This window comes from Ranitomeya imitator, chromosome 1 (genome assembly GCF_032444005.1).
Source record: "Ranitomeya imitator isolate aRanImi1 chromosome 1, aRanImi1.pri, whole genome shotgun sequence".
NCBI classification, from domain to species: Eukaryota; Metazoa; Chordata; class Amphibia; order Anura; family Dendrobatidae; genus Ranitomeya; species Ranitomeya imitator.
In genome coordinates, this window is record NC_091282.1 from 285,689,720 (window position 1) to 285,709,060 (window position 19,341).

Here is a 19,341-nt window from a genome sequence, read left to right on the forward strand (position 1 = left end):
TTGTGCTTGAGTTACTATAGGTACTAGTTTACAGATATGTTCACACTGCGTTTCCTGTTGTCAAAAATGACAGTTTTTGAAGCTGAAGATGCTTAAAGGCAACCTGTCATGTCCATTAAAGGGACACTGTCACCTGAATTTGGAGGGAACAATCTTCAGCCATGTAGGCGGGGTTTTTGGGTGTTTGATTCACCCTTTCCTTACCCGCTGGCTGCATGCTGGCTGCAATATTGGATTGAAGTTCATTTTCTGTCCTCCGTAGTACATGCCTGCACAAGGCAATCTTGCCTTGTGCAGGCGTGTACTATGGAGGACAGAGAATGAACTTCAACCCAATATTGCAGCCAGCCTGCAGCCAGCGGGTAAGGAAAGGGTGAATCAAACACCCAAAAACCCCGCCTCCATGGCTGAAGATTGTTCCCTCCAAATTCAGGTGACAGTGTCCCTTTAACCCCTTCAAGACCCAGCCTATTTTGACCTTAAAGACCTTGCCGTTTTTTGCAATTCTGACCAGTGTCCCTTTATGAGGTAATAACTCAGGAACGCTTCAACGGATCCTAGCGGTTCTGAGATTGTTTTTTCGTGACATATTGGGCTTCATGTTAGTGGTAAATTTAGGTCAATAAATTCTGCATTTATTTGTGATAAACACGGAAATTTGGCGAAAATTTTGAAAATTTCGCAATTTTCACATTTTGAATTTTTATTCTGTTAAACCAGAGAGATATGTGACACAAAATAGTTAATAAATAACATTTCCCACATGTTTACTTTACATCAGCACAATTTTGGAAACAAAATTTTTTTTTGTTAGGAAGTTATAAGGGTTAAAATTCGACCAGCGATTTGTCATTTTTACAACGAAATTTACAAAACCATTTTTTTTAGGGACCACCTCACATTTGAAGTCAGTTTGAGGGGTCTATATGGCTGAAAATACCCAAAAGTGACACCATTCTAAAAACTGCACCCCTCAAGGTACTCAAAACCACATTCAAGAAGTTTATTAACCCTTCAGGTGCTTCACAGAAGCAGAAGCAACATGGAAGGAAAAAATGAACATTTAACTTTTTAGTCACAAAAATTATCTTTTAGCAACAATTTTTTTATTTTCCCAATGGTAAAAGGAGAAACTGAACCACGAAAGTTGTTGTCCAATTTGTCCTGAGTACGCTGATACCTCATATGTGGGGGTAAACCACTGTTTTGGCGCACGGCAGGGCTTGGAAGGGAAGGAGCGCCATTTGACTTTTTGAATCAAAAATTGGCTCCACTCTTTAGCGGACACCATGTCACGTTTGGAGAGCCCCCGTGTGCCTAAAAATTGGAGCTCCCCCACAAGTGACCCCATTTTGGAAACTAGACGCCCCAAGGAACTTATCTAGATGCATAGTGAGCACTTTGAACCCCCAGGTGCTTCACAAATTGATCCGTAAAAATGAAAAAGTACTTTTTTTTCGCAAAAAAATTCTTTTAGACTCAATTTTTTCATTTTCACATGGGCAACAGGATAAAATGGATCCTAAAATGTGTTGGGCAATTTCTCCTGAGTACACCAATATCTCACATGTGGAGGTAAACCACTGTTTGGGCACATGGTAAGGCTCGGAAGGGAAGGAGCGCCATTTGACTTTTTGAATGAAAAATTATTTCCATCGTTAGCGGACACCATGTCGCGTTTGGATAGCTCCTGTGTGCCTAAACATTGGCGCTCCCCCACAAGTGACCCCATTTTGGAAACTAGACCCCCCCAAGGAACTAATTTAGATGCCTAGTGAGCACTTTAAACCCTCAGGTGCTTCACAAATTGATCTGTAAAAATGAAAAAGTAATTTTTTTTCACAAAAAAATTCTTTTCGCCTCAATTTTTTCATTTTCACATGGGCAGTAGGATAAAATGGATCATAAAATTTGTTGGGCAATTTCTCCCGAGTACGCCGATACCTCATATGTGGGGGTAAACCACTGTTTGGGCACTCGGCAGGGCTCGGAAGAGAAGGTGCGCCATTTGACTTTTTGAATGGAAAATTAGCTCCAATTGTTAGCGGACACCATGTCGCGTTTGGAGAGCCCCTGTGTGCCTAAACATTGGAGCTCCCCCACAAGTGACCCCATTTTGGAAACTAGACCCCCCAAGGAACTTATCTAGATGCATATTGAGCACTTTAAACCCCCAGGTGCTTCACAGAAGTTTATAACGCAGAGCCATGAAAATAAAAAATAATTTTTCTTTCCTCAAAAATGATTTTTTAGCCTGGAATTTCCTATTTTGCCAAGGATAATAGGAGAAATTGGACCCCAAATATTGTTGTCCAGTTTGTCCTGAGTACGCTGATACCCCATATGTGGGGGTAAACCACTGTTTGGGCGCACGGCAGGGCTCGGAAGGGATGGCACGCCATTTGGCTTTTTAAATGGAAAATTAGCTCCAATCATTAGCGGACACCATGTCAGGTTTGGAGAGCCCCTGTGTGCCTAAACATTGGAGATCCCCCAGAAATGACACCATTTTAGAAACTAGACCCCCAAAGGAACTAATCTAGATGTGTGGTGAGGACTTTGAACCCCCAAGTGCTTCACAGAAGTTTATAACGCAGAGCCATGAAAATAAAAAAAAAAATTATTTTCTCAAAAATGATCTTTTAGCCTGCAATTTTTTATTTTCCCAAGGGTAACAGGAGAAATTTGACCCCAAAAGTTGTTGTCCAGTTTCTCCTGAGTACGCTGATACCCCATATGTGGGGGTAAATCACTGTTTGGGCACATGCCGGGGCTCGGAAGTGAAGTAGTGACGTTTTGAAATGCAGACTTTGATGGAATGCTCTGTGGGCGTCACGTTGCATTTGCAGAGCCCCTGATGTGGCTTAACAGTAGAAACCCCCCACAAGTGACCCCATTTTGGAAACTAGACCCCCAAAGGAACTTATCTAGATGTGTGGTGAGCACTTTGAACCCCCAAGTGCTTCATAGAAGTTTATAATGCAGAGCCGTGAAAATAATAAATACGTTTTCTTTCCTCAAAAATAATTATTTAGCCCAGAATTTTTTAATTTTCCCAAGGGTAACAGGAGAAATTTGACCCCAATATTTGTTGTCCAGTTTCTCCTGAGTACGGTGATACCCCATATGTGGGGGTAAACTACTGTTTGGGCACATGCCGGGGCTTGGAATTGAAGTAGTGACGTTTTGAAATGCAGACTTTGATGGAATGCTCTGCGGGCGTCACGTTGCGTTTGCAGAGCCCCTGATGTGCCTAAACAGTAGAAACCCCCCACAAGTGACCCCATTTTGGAAACTAGACCCTGAAAGGAACTTATCTAGATGTGTGGTGAGCACTTTGAACCCCCAAGTGCTTCATAGAAGTTTATAATGCAGAGCCGTGAAAATAATAAATACGTTTTCTTTCCTCAAAAATAATTATTTAGCCCAGAATTTTTTATTTTCCCAAGGGTTACAGGAGAAATTGGACCCCAAAAGTTGTTGTCCAGTTTCTCCTGAGTACGCCGATACCCCATATGTGGGGGTAAACCACTGTTTGGGCACACGTCGGGGCTCAGAAGGGAAGTAGTGACTTTTGAAATGCAGACTTTGATGGAATGGTCTGCGGGTGTCACGTTGCGTTTGCAGAGCCACTGGTGTGCCTAAACAGTAGAAACCCCCCACAAGTGACCCCATTTTAGAAACTAGACCCCCCAAGGAACTTATCTAGATATGTGGTGAGCACTTTGAACCCCCAAGTGCTTCACAGACGTTTACAACGCAGAGCCGTGAAAATAAAAAATCATTTTTCTTTCCTCAAAAATGATGTTTTAGCAAGCATTTTTTTAGATTCACAAGGGTAACAGGAGAAATTGGACCCCAGTAATTGTTGCGCAGTTTGTCCTGAGTATGCTGGTACCCCATATGTGGGGGTAAACAACTGTTTGGGCACACGTCAGGGCTCGGAAGTGAGGGAGCACCATTTGACTTTTTGAATACGAGATTGGCTGGAATCAATGGTGGCGCCATGTTGCGTTTGGAGACCCCTGATGTGCCTAAACAGTGGAAACCCCTCAATTCTAACTCCAACACTAACCCCAACACACCCCTAACCCTAATCCCAACTGTAGCCATAATCCTAATCACAACCCTAACCCCAACACACCCCTAACCACAACACTAACCCCAACACACCCCTAACCCTAACCACAACCCTAATTCCAACCCTAACCCTAAGGCTATGTGCCCACGTTGCGGATTCGTGTGAGATATTTCCGCACCATTTTTGAAAAATCTGCGGGTAAAAGGCACTGCGTTTTACCTGCGGATTTTCCGCGGATTTCCAGTGTTTTTTGTGCGGATTTCACCTGCGGATTCCTATTGAGGAACAGGTGTAAAACGCTGCGGAATCCGCACAAAGAATTGACATGCTGCGGAAAATACAACGCAGCGTTTCCGCGCGGTATTTTCCGCACCATGGGCACAGCGGATTTGGTTTTTCATATGTTTACATGGTACTGTAAACCTGATGGAACACTGCTGCGAATCCGCAGCCAAATCCGCACCGTGTGCACATGGCCTAATTCTAAAGGTATGTGCACACGCTGCGGAAAACGCTGCGGATCCGCAGCAGTTTCCCATGAGTGTACAGTTCAATGTAAACCTATGGGAAACAAAAATCGCTGTGCACATGCTGCGGAAAAACTGCACGGAAACGCAGCGGTTTACATTCCGCAGCATGTCACTTCTTTGTGCGGATTCCGCAGCGGTTTTACAACTGCTCCAATAGAAAATCGCAATTGTAAAACCGCAGTGAAATGCGCAGAAAAAAACGCGGTAAATCCGCCATAAATCCGCAGCGGTTTAGCACTGCGGATTTATCAAATCCGCAGCGGAAAAATCCGCAGAGGACCAGAATACGTGTGCACATTCCTAACCCTAGCCCTAACCCTAACCCTACCCCTAACCCTACCCCTACCCCTAACCCTACCCCTACCCCTAACCCTACCCCTAACCCTACCCCTACCCCTAACCTTAACCCTAACCCTACCCCTAACCCTAACCCTACCCCTAACCCTAACCCTATTCTAACATTAGTGGAAAAAAAAAATTTCTTTATTTTTTTATTGTCCCTACCTATGGGGGTGACAAAGGGGGAGGGTCATTTATTATTTTTTTTATTTTGATCACTGAGATAGATTATATCTCAGTGATCAAAATGCACTTTGGAACGAATCTGCCGGCCGGCAGATTCGGCGGGCGCACTGCGCATGCGCCCGCCATTTTGGAAGATGGCGGCGCCCGGGAGAAGACGGACGGGACCACGGCTGGATCGGTAAGTATGATAGGGTGGGGGGGGACCACGGGGGGGGGGGGGGGGGATCGGAGCACGGGGGGGGGGGAATCGGAGCGCGGGAGGGGTGGAACGGAGCGCTGGGGGCGTGGAACGGAGCACGGGGGGGCTGGAATGGAGCACGGGGGGGTGGAACGGAGCACGGGGGGGGGTGGATCGGAGTGCAGGGGGGGTGATTGGAGCACGGGGGGGTGATTGGAGCACGGGGGGAGCGGACACGAGCACGGGGGGGGAGCGGAGCACAGGGCGGAGGGGAGCCGGAGCAGTGTACCGGCCAGATCGGGGGGGTGGGGGGGCGATCGGAGGGGTGGGGTGGGGGCACACTAGTATTTCCAGCCATGGCCGATGATATTTCAGCATCGGCCATGGCTGGATTGTAATATTTCACCCGTTATAATGGGTGAAATATTACAAATCGCTCTGATTGGCAGTTTCACTTTCAACAGCCAATCAGAGCGATCGTAGCCACAAGGGGGTGAAGCCACCCCCCCTGGGCTAAACTACCACTCCCCCTGTCCCTGCAGATCGGGTGAAATGGGAGTTAACCCTTTCACCCGATCTGCAGGGACGCGATCTTTCCATGACGCCGCATAGGCGTCATGGGTCAGATTGGCACCGACTTTCATGACGCCTACGTGGCGTCATGGGTCGGGAAGGGGTTAAAGGGAATCAGTCACCATATTTGACCTATCTTGACTATTAATATGGGCACACAGGTTATAGACTGCTGAGGAGAATGATGCCGGTGTGACACAGATGCTTTGTGGCTGAGAAATCATCTTTTATCACTTTATATAAATGACCTCTTCCAGGCCCTGAGGAGGATGGTGCCTGGAGATAACTCTGCCTCCAGAGCTTGTTTTACATGAAGGGGTGTTACCAGTGTGATGTGTAATGGTTACCAATGATACCAGTGTGATGTGTAATGGTTTCGAGTGTGATGTGTAATGGTCGCTCTCTGCTCTACTGATTAGTGATGAGCGAGTGTACTCGTTGCTCGGGTTTTCCCAAGCACGCTGGGGGGACCTCCGAGTATTTGTTAGTGTTCGGAGATTTAGTTTTCATCCCGGCAGCTGAATGATTTACAGCTATTAGCCAGGCTGAGTACATGTGGGGGTTGCCTGGTTGCCAGGGAATCCCCACATGTAATCAAGCTGGCTAATAGCTGTAAATCATGCTGCTGAGGCGATGAAAACTTAGTCTCCGAGCAGTCATAAATACTCGGAGACCAACCGAGCGTGCTCAGGAAAACCTGAGCAACGAGTACACTCGCTCATCACTACTCCTGATCTCACTGCAGAGCTGTGTGTGATTATACCTGACACATCTGTAGGTTCCTCAAAGCTTCAGCTTCCAGGTAGACTGGGTTGCAATATTGTTACAATACAGCAGAGCTGAGAGAAAAGCAAACAATGTGTTTGTAAGAAGACAAATTTAAGTTCTCCTGTTCAGTGTTGGTTACTTGTCTCACACTGGTAACTCCTCTTCACCTAAAACAAGCTCTGGAGGCAGAGTTATCTCCAGGCACCAAGCTCCTCAGAGCCTGGAAGAGGTCATTTATATAAAGTGATAAAAGATTATTTCTCAGCAATAAGACATCTGATATGAGACACATAGGTATCACTCTAATCAGCAGTCTATAACCTTTATGCCCATATTAATAGTTTAAATAGGTCAAATGTGGTGACAGATTTCCTTTAATGCTATTAACCTACAGATATAGGGTTAATCTGCAAGTTAATATCATTATGAAGTGCTTTCTCCCTGGACTGAAAGTGTGGTACCTCTGGAGAAACATCACTTTATTTCCCCTGAGGCCCTCCAGCTTTCAGTCTTGCAGACGCGACATAAGTCACCGCTTATGGCATTGTGAACAGACGCTGTAAGCACACCCCAGCATTGGAACTGACAGTGGGCCCTGCACTGATGCAATGCGCAGACAGCTGTCTGTCAAAGTGCCGGGACGTGCTTATATTCCGTCATAGTAGCTGATTGCCTCTAGCAAATTTCTGTACTCCAAGGCTACGTTCGCACAAATGTATATAAAATCATCCGATTTTCATCAACGTTGTCACCCTTGTATAAAATTGGATGTTATATAGATTGTGTATCAGTAGTTATTACAATTTACAAGACCCAACTATAATTTTATGTTAAAGAATTGCAGTGTATTCGTAAAAATTGGATGCTATATATTTGGTCCTAAAGAGATGCGATTTTTGGGTGTTATTTTCTCGCACAGAGTTGGTGACATGGAAGAAACTATTCCAAGCTATAATAATTTTCATGTGCAGGATCTGTCTCTGAAGTTGAATAACATCCTAATTGAATAACATTGGTCCTAGTGATATACAGTGGGTATGGAAAGTATTCAGACCCCTTTAAATTTTTCACTTCGTTTCATTGCAGCCATTTGGTAAATTCAAAAAAGTTAATTTTTTTCACATTCATGCACACTCTGTTCACCATCTTGATTGAAAAAAAAACAAATGTAGAAACTTTTGCAATTTTATTAAAAAAGAAAAACTGAAATATCACATGGTCATATGTATTCAGACCCTTTGCTCAGTAGAAACACCCTTTTGAGCTGGTAGAGCCATGAGTCTTCTTGGGAATGATGCAACAAGTTTTTCACACCTGAATTTGGGGATCCTCTACCATTTAACCTTGCAGATCCTCTCCAGTTCCGTCAGGTTTGATGGTGAACAGCCATTTTCAGGTCTCTTCAGAGATGCTCAAATGGGTTTAGGTCATGGCTCTGGCTGGGCCAGTCAAGAATGGTCACAGAGTTATTCTGAAGCCACTCCTTTGTTATTTTAGTTGTGTGCTTAGGGTCATTGTCTTGTTGGAAGGTGATCCTTCGACCAAGTCTGAGGTCCAGAGCACTCTGGAAGAGGTTTTCATCCAGGATATCTCTGTACTTGGCAGCATTCATGTTTTCTTCAATGACAACCAGTCGTCCTGTCCCTGCAACTGAAAAACACCCCCATAGCATGATGCCACCACCATGTTTCACTGTTGGGATTGTATTTGGCAGGTGATGAGCACTGCCTGGTTTTCTCCATACATACCGCTTAGAATTATCACCAAAAAAATTTATCTTCGTCTCCTCAGACCAGAGAATCTTATTTCTCGTAGTCTGGGAGTTCTTCATATGTTGTTTTTTTTTTTTTTAGCAAACTCTATGCGGTCTTTCATATGTCTTGCACTGAGGAGAGGCTTCCGTCGGGCCACTCTGCCATAAAGGCCTGACTGGTGGAGGGCTGCAGTGATAGTTGACTTTGTGGAACTTTCTCCCGTCTCGCTAATGCATCTCTGGAGCTCAGCCACAGTGATCTTGGGGTTCTTCTTTACCTCTCTCACCAAGGCTCTTCTCCCACGATTGCTCAGTTTGGCTAGACGGCCAGGTCTAGGACCAAATCTCTGCAATGAAACAGAGTGAAAAATTTAAAGGGGTCTGAATACTTTCGATACCCACTGTACATGTGATGTCACTTTATTCAGGGACAGAACTCGGAGTGAACTTGGCCAGTCCTTCAATGCTATTTCCTGTGTGAGGAGGGAGCAGAAACCCTCACTCTGAGTAGGGAGGCATTTTAGCCAGAGCTGCAGTTGAAATCCGCTACTGACACAGAATGAATTAGACTGACAAACCATCACTTACAGCAGGGCCGGCATCAGCACCTGGGCAAGTGCCGGGGCCCTGGACAAACGGGGGGGAAGGGGGGGGGGCTTTTGTGGTCAGGACACCAGTGGGACCGGTCCCCTCCCCCAGCAGCTGTGCAGGGCCACCTGTCTTTTTGGCGCTGCCTGAGCTGTCACTTAAACAAACATGGCTGCGCGCAGTGCACTGTACGGCTGTGTCTGCTAGTAATGATGTGGCCTGGGCAACACAAGCAAATTTAAAGGCACAATGACGACCTGGCCGCATCATTATTAGGTGACACAGTGCACTGTGCACAGCCATGTTTGTTTAAGTTTTGGCTAAAGCAGTGCGCCCTCCATAGCCACATGGCAGAGGAGCTGGATGGGAGTCAAACCGAATCTCCCTGTATGTCTGTGTATACATATATGATGTTTATATCAGTGTGTATGACTGTATATTTTTATGTATTTTTGTGAATTTGTCTTCAAATACAGTACAGACCAAAAGTTTGGACACACCTTCTGATTTGAAGATTTTTCTGTATTTTCATGACTATGAAAATTGTACATTCACACTGAAGGCATCAAAACTATGAATTAACACATGTGGAATTATATACTTAACAAAAAAAGTGAGAAACAACTGAAATTATGTCTTGTATTCTAGGTTCTTCAAAGTAGCCACCTTTTGCTTTGATGGCTGCTTTGCACACTCTTGGTATTCTCTTGATGAGCTTCTAGAGGTAGTCACCGGGAATGGTCTTCCAACAATCTTGAAGGAGTTCCCAGAGATGCTTAGCACTTGTTGGCCCTTTTACCTTCACTCTGCGGTCTAGCTCACCCCAAACCATCTCGATTGGGTTCAGGTCTGGTGACTGTGGAGCCCAGGTCATCTGGCGTAGCACCCCATCACTCTCCTTTTTCAAATAGCCCTTACACAGCCTGGATGTGTGTTTGGGGTCATTGTCCTGTTGAAAAATAAATGATGGTCCAACTAAACGCAAACCGGATGGAATAGCATGCCGCTGCAAGATGCTGTTGTAGCCATGCTTGTTCAGTATGCCTTCAATTTTGAATAAATCCTCAACTGGGTCACCAGCAAAGCACCCCCACACCATCACACCTCCTCCTCCATGCTTCACGGTGGGAACCAGGCATGTAGAGTCTATCCATTCACCTTTTCTGCGTCGCACGAAGACACGGTGGTTGGAACCAAAGATCTCAAATTTGGACTCATCAGACCAAAGCACAGATTTCCACTGGTCTAATGTCCATTCCTTGTGTTCTTTAGCCCAAACAAGTCTCTTCTGCATGTTGCCTGTCCTTAGCAGCGGTTTCCTAGCAGCTATTTTACCATGAAGGCCTGCTGCACAAAGTCTCCTCTTAACAGTTGTTGTAGAGATGTGTCTGCTGCTAGAACTCTGTGTGGCATTGACCTGGTCTCTAATCTGAGCTGCTGTTAACCTGCGATTTCTGAGGCTGGTGACTCAGATAAACTTATCCTCAGAAGCAGAGGTGACTCTTGGTCTTCCTTTCCTGGGGAGGTCCTCATGTGAGCTAGTTTCGTTGTAGCGCTTGATGGTTTTTGCCACTGCACTTGGGGACACTTTCAAAGTTTTCCAAATCTTTCGGACTGACTGACCTTCATTTCTTAAAGTAATGATGGCCACTCGCTTTTCTTTACTTAGCTGCTTTTTTCTTGCCACAGTACAAATTCTAACAGTCTATTCAGTAGGACTATCAGCTGTGTATCCACCAGACTTCTGCACAACACAACTGATGGTCCTAACCCCATTTATAAGGCAAGAAATCCCACTTATTAAACCTGAAAGGGCACACCTGTGAAGTGAAAACCATTCCCGGTGACCTCTTTAAGCTCATCAAGAGAATGCCAAGAGTGTACAAAGCAGTCATCAAAGCAAAAGGTGGCTATATTTAAGAACCTAGAATATAAGACACTAGATGGCGGCTCGATTCTAACGCATCGGGTATTCTAGAATATGTATGTATGTATGTATGTACGTCACGCTGTGAGTGGGGGTGGGGGCTGGGCACGACCAATGACCGAAGCGGTGTTTAAATACCGCGCCAATATCGCTGATTGGTCGCGGCCAGCCGGGCACGACCAATGACCGAAGCAGTGTTACCGCGCCAAATCTCGCTGATTGGTCGCGGCCGGCCATTCGCGACCATACACTGAAGCCGTTTTTAAATCCCGTGCCAGTATTGCTAATTGGTCGTGGCCGGCCAGGCGCAACCAATCAGCGAAGCGTGGTTTAAATCCCGAGTCAATTCGCGGCTGGATTGCGTCTGTCGCTGATTGGTCGGAGGATGTCGGGGGTTCGGGGCGCTGGATGTCAGGGGTTTGGGGTGCAGGATATAGTACAGCCACGTAGTATATAACACAGCCATGTAGTATATAGCACAGCCATGTAGTATGTAGTATATAGCACAGCCATGTAGTATATAGCACAGCCACGTAGTATATATCACAGCCACGTAGTATATAGCACAGCCCGTAGTATGTTGCAGCCACATGGTATAAGCCACATAGTATATAGCATAGCCACATAGTATATAACACTGCCCACTTAGTATATATCAGTCACGCAGTATATAACACAGCCTACGTAGTATACAGCAGTGTGGGCACCATATCTCTGTTAAAAAAAGGGATTAAAATAAAAAATAGTTATATACTCACCCTTCGGCGTCCACCGAAGTTGTCCCCATGCGTGTGAGGCTGTCGCCAGCATCCGTTTCCAGAGATGCATTGTGAAATTACTCAGATGACTTAGCGGTCTGAGCGCTGTATGTATGTCTGCACGTCTGAGCACTGTATGCATGTGTGTGCACGTCTGAGCACTGTATGTATGTTTGTGCACGTCTGAGCATTGTATGTGTGTGTGCATGTCTGAGCATTGTATGTGTGTGAGCACGTCTGAGCACTGTATGGATGTGTGCACTTCTGAGCACTGTATGTGTGTGTGCACTTCTGAGTACTGTATGTGTGTGCGCGACTGAGCGCTGTATGTGTGTGCACGTCTGAGCGCTGTATGTATGTGTGAGCACGTCTGAGCGCTGTATGTATGTGTGTGCACGTCTGAGCACTGTATGTATGTTTGTGCACGTCTGAGCACTGTATGTATGTGTGCATATCTGAGCATTGTATGTGTGTGTGCACGTCTGAGCACTGTATGGATGTGTGCACGTCTGAGCACTGTATGTGTGTGTGCACGTCTGAGCACTGTATGTTTGTGCACGTCTGAGCGCTGTATGTATGTGTGCACGTCTGAGCGCTGTATGTGTGTGCACGTCTGAGCGCTGTATGTGTGAGCACGTCTGAGCGCTGTATGTATACGTCTGAGCACTGTATGTATGTGTGTGCACGTCTGAGCACTGTATGTATGTGCGTGCACGTCTGAGCACTGTATGTATGTGTGTGCACGTCTGAGCACTGTGTGTGTGCATGTCTGAGCACTGTATGTATGTGTGTGCACGACTGAGCACTGTATAATAATAAAATAATTTTTATTTATATAGCGCCAACATATTCCGCAGCACTTTACAATTAAGCGGGGACATGTACAAACAATAAATTTGGTACGAGTTAAGACAATTTAAACAGTGACATTAGGGGTGAGGTCCCTGCTCGCAAGCTTACAATCTACAAGGAAATGGGGGGACACAATAGGTGAAAAGTGCTTGTTATTTCAAGTCTGGCAATTATAATAAATAGTGATTTTCATACAAAGCTGCATGATCCGGTCATCAGCCCGTGTGTTTAAGTGCAATAGTCAAGTATCAAGTGCAGTTATCGTGTGTATGGAGGGCGTGGAGACAGATGAATAGTAGGGTGCAGATTCAGAGTAATATTTGGAAGGAGGGAACAGGGCAAAGTTAGTTTACTGAGTAGTTGATGTGGTAGGCTTGTTTGAAGAGATGGGTTTTCAAAGCGAGCTTGAATAGGTCGGGGCTAGCTATCAGCCTGATCGTCGGGGGAAGTGCATTCCAGAGAGCTGGCGCAGCATGAGAGAAGTCTTGGAGACGGAGGTGCGAATGTGTGTGCACGTCTGAGCACTTTATGTATGTGTGTGGATGTCTGCATATGTGAAGGATGAGGGGACAGGCTGGACCCGGTGTACCATACGTATATTTCTCTGACGTATCTGTGCATCATGAATCGTGGTATGTGTTAAAGGGACCCACTGAAACTCTTTCGCTCGGGGCCCACTAAAACCTAGATCCGGTCCTAACTTACAGCATGTTATTAAAAATGGAAGCAAAATAAGATAATGGAGCTTATTACAAAGATTCATAACTTTACAAAGACTGATTAATAACAGAAGAGTTTAGTTATTTATTCTCCATTCAGTAACAGACAGTGCAACCAGGGGGGTATAGAAGGCAAATGATGCAAAAATGTTAGTGAAGATCCAACTGCAAAAATTAAGTTTTGCCCCAATAAATGCATTTAAATAAATAATCTTTTATTTTTATATAGCGCTAACATATTCTGCAGCGCATTACACACATTATCATCGCTGTCCCCGACGGGGCTCACAATCTAAATTCCCTATCAGTATGTCTTTGGAATGTGGGAGGAAACCGGAGAACCCGGAGGAAACCCACGCAGACACGGGGAGAACATACAAACTCTTTGCAGATGTTGTCCTGGGTGGGATTTTGAACCCAGGACCCCAGCGCTGCAAGACATTGCATTTCATTTTTTTTTTCAAAAGGTCCTCCAAGGTGGACAAACCCTTTAATGTAAAAGGTTGGTCCACCGCTCAGACAACCCTATAGCGTATCACCTCCAGTGTGGGCACCTTTCCAGCGGTGTAAAAACCTCATGTACCAAGTGTTTGCCCATGGAGTCATTTTATCTACTGTGTGTATGTGGCAGCTAGGCCTCGGGTCTGCGGACAGGCTTCACAGGAGAGATGCCAGCGTGGTAACACACCGTGTATGCTCTCTGTAGGGATTGTGGCAGGAGGGCACCCTGGCTGATCCAGTATGGCGATCACTCCCCGCCTGCAGCAGCGGCCGCCTCTCCCCAGCTCTCTCATCTGCGCACAACGGGTTAAGCCCGCAGCCAGCTCTAAACTCTAATAAAGTGGCTGACTTCCTCTGGTAATTACAGGCTGCCGGAAGTACGTCACTTATCTGCTTTGGGGTTTTTTTCTGCTGCACTGTACAATCCAGTGAGGAGAACATTTCCTCCCCCTCCTCCTGTCTCTTTAAGAGCTCCGATCGCTGATCTAACGTCTCCTCTATTTGTGTCTGCTTCCAGGATTGGACGATCGCTGACCCTGAGGAGCCGGGGAGGCCAGGGGGTTCCGTCCAGCACCCCATCCGGACCGAGAATGGAGGGGATTTAAAGAGAAAGAGAAGAATGGCAGCGGCGGCGGCGGCTCGGCAGCGGCGCGGCACTCAGTGATTCGGCGCTCCCTCCGCTCCCTGTGCTCATCTGCCCACATCACCCGCCGGAGAGCCCGGGGCTCACACTGTGGAGGGTGTCCTTCCTGCCGCCCTCCCGGCAGCACACAACATGAGGCATCTGTGACCCCCTCCTTCTTCACCAGGATGCTGCTGCCTTTAAAGGTTCTTGGGCAGGTTCTCCGCCATGCTAATGGGAAATATTGTGGCAATTTAATGGCACGGAAAAGTTGCAATACAAGTGGATACTAAGCAGAATTGGATCTGTGTGCAGGAAATCTTCCTAATATTAGTAAACAGTCTGCATTGCTTGCAGGGATCTGTGGGAAAGCGTCCAATTCCTCCCTGGATTATTCTCTATTTATCCATGGATAGTGCATGACATAGATTTCCTTCATGTAAGTAGCCATTGCATCCAGTTTTCTGTATCCGTTGTGCTTAGTAATTGGATTTGTGGATTCAAGGTCACTCGTTGGAATTTCCCTGTGGATTTATAATTAGCTTATTTGTTATTGAAGGAAGATGGATGTCAAAATAAAACAGCAGAGCAGGAGATCCAGGTCTCAAAGGGACAGGGTAAGGAGAAGAGACCCATCTGTCAGGGATCCCCGAAACCAGAGCCCCTCCTCTGGCTCCGAAGCCGAAAGGGGCCTGGGAAAGGAGAATTCAAATCAGAATGGTAAAAACCCAGCTGCTTCAGCCCGAAACACCAGACCGCCCAGACGTAAGCGGAGAGAATCCAGTTCTCAGGAGGAGGATGTAATTGATGGGTTTGCCATTGCCAGCTTCACCACCCTGGAAGCATTAGAGGTAAGAACGGGGCACGTCCCCTTATTTATACTTGATGCCCTGTTTGTCTGTTCTTCATATCTCGCAGTAATCCTGGGCATGTTGGCCAATGTTGCTGTTCTTTGTCCTGTGTGAGCACATCACTGTGCCCAGTATCTCTCTGCTCTGGCTGTGTGATGGGCACTGCTTTTTATGTGGACTGACACTTGAATGCCAGTTTTCTCTAGATGGTAACTGATGTCATTCTGTCACCAGTACAGTAATTAGAGGTTTCCCTGCTCTTGGCTTTACCAATGGGTAGGTGTCAGCTGGCACTGTCGGCCTCTGTTTGTTACTGCACATAATTATTATACCCTTACCTTACCGGTTTGGAATAACAGATGTAAACACATTTTCAAGCATTCTTCTCAGGTGATGGTTACATTTAGCAATAACAATAATATGTTATTTGAAATACAGATGTCCTACTCCTATATGTTAACAAATGTAGAGTATGCATTATTCTCATTTTTTTTGTGTGGCTAAATTCACACCTGCGTTTTAACCTATGATGGAAGGCACTCCCGCATGTACCAACTTTTTCACTAGAAGAAAAAGAGCAGCATGCTTTTCTTGAAAAAATTTTTTTTAATAGTAAAATAATGGACATAGACCAACCTTTGGGTGTCCATCATGCCTTGTTTATCTCTGTCACTTGATGCATTATTTCTTCCATAAATGTAATTTTTCTAAATGGAACTCTAAAACACAGGTGTGCTCCTAGCCCTAGGCCAGGCTCACTTATCCGTGTTGCAGGGGTCATACTAGGACCACGATACACATACTTCCCTTAGTCTCCTGATCCTAGGGCCACGTTCAGTATTTGGTCAGTATTTTCAATCAGTATTTGTAAGCCAAAACCAGGAGTGCAGCGATCAGAGAAAAAGTATAATAGAATCACATCACCAGTTTCATATTATTCACCACTCCTGGTTTTTTGGCTTGCACATACTGATGTAAAATACTGAACGTGGCCTAATTCAACATCCTCATGGGCATATTTGAGGCTGGCGAGTTCTGTTCGGGAGATCCGCAGCCAGTCCATGTATGTATCTCGGTTTGAGTATAGACCATGGAACATGGATATTAATCAGTCAGTAATGTAATTATGGTGATATCCTGGAAGGGTGCTATTAGGGTGCCACAGGCAAAGTGCAAGGGCCAGACGTATGTGCAGAAGAATATGTTTGGCTCCCTGACACCAGAGCGGAGTTCAGTAATCCAGACCAATGTGCGGCTTGTGACTGGGGATGGATACAGAAGCCCATGTGACTGGTGTATGTGATGTCACTGGGAGATAGAAGGATGGGCATGATCATGTGACCACAGATAGAAGCAGTCTAAAGAGGGCATGAAAATGTAAGAATGAAATGGTTTAGAAAAAAAAAGAGGTAGGGAGAAAAAAAAACCTTAAATATTTACTTTCATTACATTTTATATCATTCAGTTCCATACCTCTGACCAAGCAAAATGTACACCATGTGGATTAACCAACCTAGGATTATGTTCACCAGGCTGTGAATATGACATGCCTATCGCTTATGACGACCCTTCTCTGAAATGTGATTCTTAGGGCTGTCCATCATTAACATGTATTGTGGTCTTACATTGTTTGTGTCTTGAGATGCTGCTTAGCAACAGACTACAACTTGTCACTTTGTTAGTACTGGCAGTTCTGTTTTTATATTCTTTTTTTTTTTTTTCAGTGATGCTTTTTAGTTTAATGAGTGTTGGTGAAGGTGATTGAGGACGCAGCATTTATCAAGAAACGTGGTTATTGCCGTCTCAATACAGAATCTTACTATTCTGCGGTCCATGCTGTATGGATTTAAAACCAATGGTATCATCAATAGTAATTGCCAAGGTGTATTTCATGTCACTGGCCGATAGCTACAAATATGAGCAAAATGTCGCTGAAGCAATGTGTACTAATATACAAGTCCAATCTGATTTTTTCTTTTGATAGCACGAAAATAAGATCTGTCATAGAATTTTATAGAATAGACTAAAAAGCTAGATGGAAAATGCTGCTGGACATGGAGAGTGAAATCTGTGCAGCCTGTTATCACTGTGCCGTTAATAAGTGTACCTGCAGGGATACTCTCCTGCCCGATTTGACATTGGAAATGGAGAGATGCAACCGCACTTTCTGCGAGGATCGTGTATAGGACGAGTGCACGACACTTGCTAGTGTGTACGGTGTCAGATCGGACCTTGTGTATTTGTTCCATTATGATCAATGTTCTGATTAGTAATTGGATACACTTGTACTTTAAGTTGGTCTTCTGCTGTACAGCGCACACCTGACTCCAGTACTTTAAGGCAAGTCACCATTTCTTAAGTAAACAGCATTTGCTAAGTAAACAGTACTTGTCTCTACAAAGTAGAAGGGAATGTTTATTTTTATTAAAGCAGTTTCTTCTCAGACAGAAAAAGGCTCCAGATTTCTCCCTCTTACATTAATCCTGTTTCCTCCAAGTATTCTCTGTAATGTACACAAATTATGTTGGTGTAATGTGCCTTTTTTGTGCGTGTTCCCACATTTTTTTTTTTCTCTTGGTTTTGAAGTGACATTAGTTTTGTTTTCTTTAACAGCTTTTGTAATAATGGCCCGAATTTACGATTCTGTCTATATCAGGTTAGAATAAAAATTACAAAGGTTACAAAGTTGCATCTGACATTGCACCAAAACTTGTGACTTTGTTACTTCACAAAAAGTAAATAGTTCTGGTGATGCTCTAGTCTATGAAAGCAGCTCCTGTTCTGACAAACTTGAGCCATCCTTGATATTTGGTACATGAATGGCTAGTCCTCCTAATTAATGCCATATAATGCTACGTTTCCTCTGCAGTGACTACTGCAGGGATAATGGCTGATTGTGGCTTCTCCAGATGAATCAGCTGCATGCCTGGGGTGCCAGGCACTCCCATTTTGAAAAGGATTGTCTTTGGTGAAACAACCCCTTTAATATTTGTTTGGAATATTATACTGTGTATGCAGGCTTGTGTGCTTATATTCTGTTGGTTTTACCAGAACCATTATTTTACTCTTCGCCACGAGAGCACCCTACTGGAGAGAGGGATCCGCCCCACAGGAACAGGAAACCTACAGAATTAAAAGGGACCAAAACCAAAGCAATACAAAACAAAGGACTACCACATGGTATACAGGCTAGAGAATAATTAAAATATGCCTTTATTTATAATGATGGCAACGGTTACATAAATAAGATAATACAAAAGTGCGCAAGAGCAGGACTAGATGAGATAATAAATATAATTATTCACAGCAACCCCCAAAAACATCAATAAAAAGGATTTTGATATATTATTCAGCTGTGCATACCAAGATGTGCAACAAACTATAAAACATGATATGAATTGTGCAAAAAATCAATAAAAAAATTAATCAAAAACCAAATAGTTCACAGAAAAAAGTGCTAGTGTACATTATATACTAAGCCAATTATGTGATATACAGTTATATGAAAAAGTTTGGGCACCCCTATTAATCTTAAGCTTCATGTTTTATAAAAATTGTTTTTTTTTTTTTGCAACAGCTATTTCAGTTTCATATACCGTATCTAATAACTGTTGGACACAGTAATGTTTCTGCCTTGAAATTAGGTTTATTGTACTAACAGAAAATTTGCAATCTGCATTCAAACAAAATTTGACAGGTGCATAAGTATGGGCACCCTTATCATTTTCTTGTTTTAAATACTCCTACCTACTTTTTACTGACTTGCTAAAGCACTTTTTTTAGTTTTCTAACCTCATTGAGCTTTGAACTTCATAGCCAGGTGTATGCAATCATGAGAAAAGCTACTTAAGAGTGGCATCATGGGCTCCTCAAAACAACTGTCTAATGATCTGAAAACAAAGATTATTCAACATAGTTGTTCAGGGGAAGGATACAAAAAGCTGTCTCAGAGATTTAACCTGTCAATTTCCACTGTGAGGAACATAGTAAGGAAATGGAAGAACACAGGTACAGTTCTTGTTAAGGCCAGAAGTGGCAGGCCAAGAAAAACATCAGAAAGGCAGAGAAGAAGAATGGGGAGATCAGTCAAGGACAATCCTCAGATCACCTCCAGA

General features: G+C 44.5%; 1 protein-coding gene across 17 annotated transcripts in view; it reads left to right on the plus strand.

The window, feature by feature from the left end:
- The window catches only part of FBRSL1 (fibrosin like 1), an 842,282-nt gene that overhangs the window by 137,794 nt on the left and 685,147 nt on the right, over positions 1 to 19,341 (plus strand). For 15 of the 17 annotated variants that reach the window (XM_069756082.1, XM_069756090.1, XM_069756083.1 and 12 more), the window contains exon 2: positions 14,271 to 15,226. In XM_069756082.1, coding sequence (XP_069612183.1) covers positions 14,939 to 15,226 — 288 coding nt within the window. In that variant the 5' untranslated portion in view covers positions 14,271 to 14,938. Of the gene's footprint in view, positions 1 to 14,150; positions 15,227 to 19,341 lie in introns of those variants that run through there. The other 2 variants (XM_069756084.1, XM_069756092.1) reach the window with 1 other exon arrangement.